The sequence below is a fragment of the Fragaria vesca genome, linkage group LG5 (genome assembly GCF_000184155.1).
Source record: "Fragaria vesca subsp. vesca linkage group LG5, FraVesHawaii_1.0, whole genome shotgun sequence".
In the NCBI taxonomy this organism is placed as follows: domain Eukaryota; kingdom Viridiplantae; phylum Streptophyta; class Magnoliopsida; order Rosales; family Rosaceae; genus Fragaria; species Fragaria vesca.
Window position 1 is genome coordinate 28411833 of NC_020495.1, and position 3350 is coordinate 28415182.

The 3350-nt window shown below is 48.5% G+C and overlaps 1 protein-coding gene across 1 annotated transcript; it reads right to left on the minus strand.

Moving 5' to 3' along the window:
* Nucleotides 1-221: 221 nt before the first annotated feature.
* Nucleotides 222-1619, minus strand: LOC101291635. Its single transcript, XM_004301925.1, has one exon. The coding sequence runs from the start codon at nt 1617-1619 to the stop codon at nt 222-224; it is 1398 nt and encodes a 465-aa protein (XP_004301973.1).
* Nucleotides 1620-3350: the final 1731 nt, after the last annotated feature.

The window sequence follows — 3350 nt, forward strand, 5'->3', positions numbered from 1 at the left end:
TCCCACACCGCTGTTTGTGGGGAACTTCAACGTCAAATGACAATAAGAAACTCTTGCTATAAGGTCTCTGAGTGCCGAACGTCCTAAGATGACGTTGTAAGCTGATGAGCAGTCGCTTACGACGAACAAAGTTGTGCAAGTTCCCACATCTGGCCATGTTCCTAACGAGAGCGTTAGCAGCATGTGACCGACAGGCTGAATTTTCGAACCCCCATAGGCGGTCAGGGATGAGTTCCTCTTGTCAACATTCCTATATCCACACCTAGCTTGGCAAACGCCGTGGCGGAAATGATGTTCACCGCTCTACCACCGTCAACAAGGACACGAGGTACCTCACAATCATCGATCAAGGCTTTGATGATGATCGGGTCATTGTGGGGGTAGATCAACCCTTCGCCGTCCTCATCTGTGAAGGTGATAGGCTCCGGAACTAATCGTCTCATCTTGGCGGGTCTAGAATCGACTAGGAAAATGTCTGCGTTGGCTGCTCGAGCGTATGCTTTGTGGGCCCTGTTCGAGGTCCCGGCTAGGGTTGGACCTCCAGAGATAGTATTGATGACCGCCCTTGGGTTGTTAGGCCGCGTTTCCTGCCCTGCGGGCCTAGCATCGCCAGTCTGATCCCCGTCCCTTTTTATGAAACGTTGTATGCTCGGGGCACCTCTATCAATCAGTGCTTGGTATGCGTCCGCCAAGTGTACACATTTTTCTAAGGTGTGCCCGTATTCCCTATGATACCGGCAGTAATGTGATTCATCGATTCTGCCTCTGGTCGGAGGTCTAATCTTCTTAGGCTCGGGAAGATCCCGGGACACGACAGCGAAGATCTCCGTTTTTGAGCCGGCGAGCGGAGTGTATTTTCCATATCTTGATAGTGGTACTTTCGGCTTTGTTCTAGCATTCCCGGGAGTGTTAGATGGCTTGGGTTTCTTGTACTCGTTGGTCGGGGCTTTGGCACCGAATGAAACCTCACTAGGCCTCTTTGTCCCCACGGCGGGTAGGGTGTCTGTGCTCATGTCTCTAGCATAGTTGAGGTTTTCCGCCCTTGAGTAGTTTGTCGCCTCGCGCATGAGTGCTTTGAATGATCCCGGGGGATTTTCAAAAATTTTGAACAAGAATGGACTGGACCTAAATCCTCCCATTAGGGCAGCATATGCTATCTTTTCGTCCGCCCCTTCACATCGGTGATACTCTCCTTGGAAACGAATTACATAATCTCGTAGTCCTTCTTCCGGGAGTTGATGTATTTGGGTTAGGTTATTTGGGGTGTACACGCGGTTCGAGACTATCATGAACTCATCGAGAAAGGCTCTTCGCATGTCTCCAAAACTCTTGATTGTTCCGGCAGGGATGCGACGGAACCAATTGAGCGCTGAACCCTTAAGTGTTTGGGGAAATGCTTTGCATCGGTCTGCCTCAGTCGCATCCTTTCCATCCATGGCTGACCTGAAATTATCAAGATGATCGTATGGGTCGGTGGAGCCGTCATAAAGATCAATCTTCTGGAACTTCGTGTTCTTGGAAGTCTTGCAGTGCATTATGGACTCCGTATATGGGAGCGGGAGTTCCTCCGACCCGAGATCAGGGATGTACGATGATTTTCTTGAATCCATTTGGTCCATCCTTCTGTATACGATTCCTAGCTCCCCTACTACCGCTTGCCTGACTAAGTTTGCCACGGATGAAGTCGTCAAGGGCTCTTTTGAGGCACCTAATGATTTGGTAATCTTCACACGCCGTTTTTTGGAAGCAGCACGGCGCTCTCGACTCCTTGGTCCTGCACGCCTTTGATCGTCATCGTAGGATGAACTGTCATGCTCCGAGGTCTTATCTTCTGATCAGCTAGTTTGCTCGTCATCCGCCACTGATTCCAGGAGCTCTTGCAGGCCGTCATTCTCATTGATGTGACGCTCGATGCGTCGAGTCCTTTCCCGCTGTGCAAGAAGTTCCTCATTAGCTTCATCCAACTGCTTTGTCAGACGTTTATTGCTGATTGCCTGACTCTCGCATTTTTGGTTGATCAACGTTGTCTGTGTTTGAATGTTGTCTAAGACACAGGAGAAGGCTCCAAGCTGTCCTTTGAGAGTCTTCGCAGGATTGACCTTTCTCCTAATCTTCCGGGATTGAGGGATGGTCTTCTTATGGGGGGTTTCGGGGGCGGTGTCTTTGACGTTGTCCTACGAATTTGCTTGGTGCTCCGAGTCTGGTTCTTGCTCAGTTCGGGCTTCCTGGTCAGAATCTTGGTCTGACTCCAAGTCATAATCCACCATTCTCGGTATGATAAGGACGCCCACAAGCGTAAGCACTCAGGTAAACTTTAAAGGAATGTGAGGGGGGATTTCAACCGTATCAAGGAAAGCAAGGGAGAGCACGGCGCTAAGTGGCTAGCTTTCACACAGACGGCGCCATTTTATTGATGCGAAATTTCGTTGTCAACAAGTCAAAGAGGAATGCGTTGAAATCCGATGCAAGGCTTAGTGGGGTTGATTCTCAGGTGTGGATCTTCATCTCTTGACCATGAGTTCTGTCTGCACTGCTGGAAGGCGAGGACGATGAGGCCGACCGCGTGGAGCGATAGTGCATGAGACCTATCACAATGAACAACTGGTTGTCTTGACACCGGCGTGATGCCTGCCTATTAATCTCCGATGACAAAGTCAGAACAACATAGACAAGAGAAAGAGAAATTAATCCAGAGAGAGTAAGTGTAAGTCCCTTTCTTTTTTCCTCTCCCTTCCCTTATATAGGCCTTGAGGGGGCAGTTTAGATCTACTATTCAAAGCATGGGTTTTGTATATGAGGCATGTCCATGAGTCACTTTCTGACTCTTCTGTCGCTCATACATGCTCCAGTGCTATTGAGATATGGATTTGTCAGGTTTGGTAACACCTGCCAAGACTTTTGCTTCCCCTCAACTCTAGTTGCGCCATTCCCGTCCCTATTCACGATGTGACCAACCATGAGATCTTGACACCTGCATTGTTAAGTGAGATACGATCTTGGTAAAGGTTAGATTCAAGTACTTGTTGATCTTTTTCGTGTACGATCTCTTCTCCATCATCCTTGGTTGTGTCATGGATGTTTGTCAGGGCGTTGTGGTATAATGAGCCTTGGTGATGACTAGGCTGCACAGTTATTCCTCCATCATTGGGTACTTGGCATATGAGGAACAACTAGTTGAAAGTCGAGGAAGCCGTGACTGAAACTTTGATCCTTCTATGCTTCGAAACATCTACTTCATTCTTGAGTATACATGTATGCTCGAAGTTAGGCGTTTAGCACCGTTGACGAGTCAAAGAGTCCCATGCGGACATTTTGACCTTTCAACGCATCCTACGTGTAAAAGGTTGAAA

Coding starts and splice junctions, on each gene's coding strand:
- LOC101291635 (XM_004301925.1), bottom strand. CDS start 1,619: ATGGACCAAATGGATTCAAGAAAATCATCGTACATCCCTGATCTCGGG.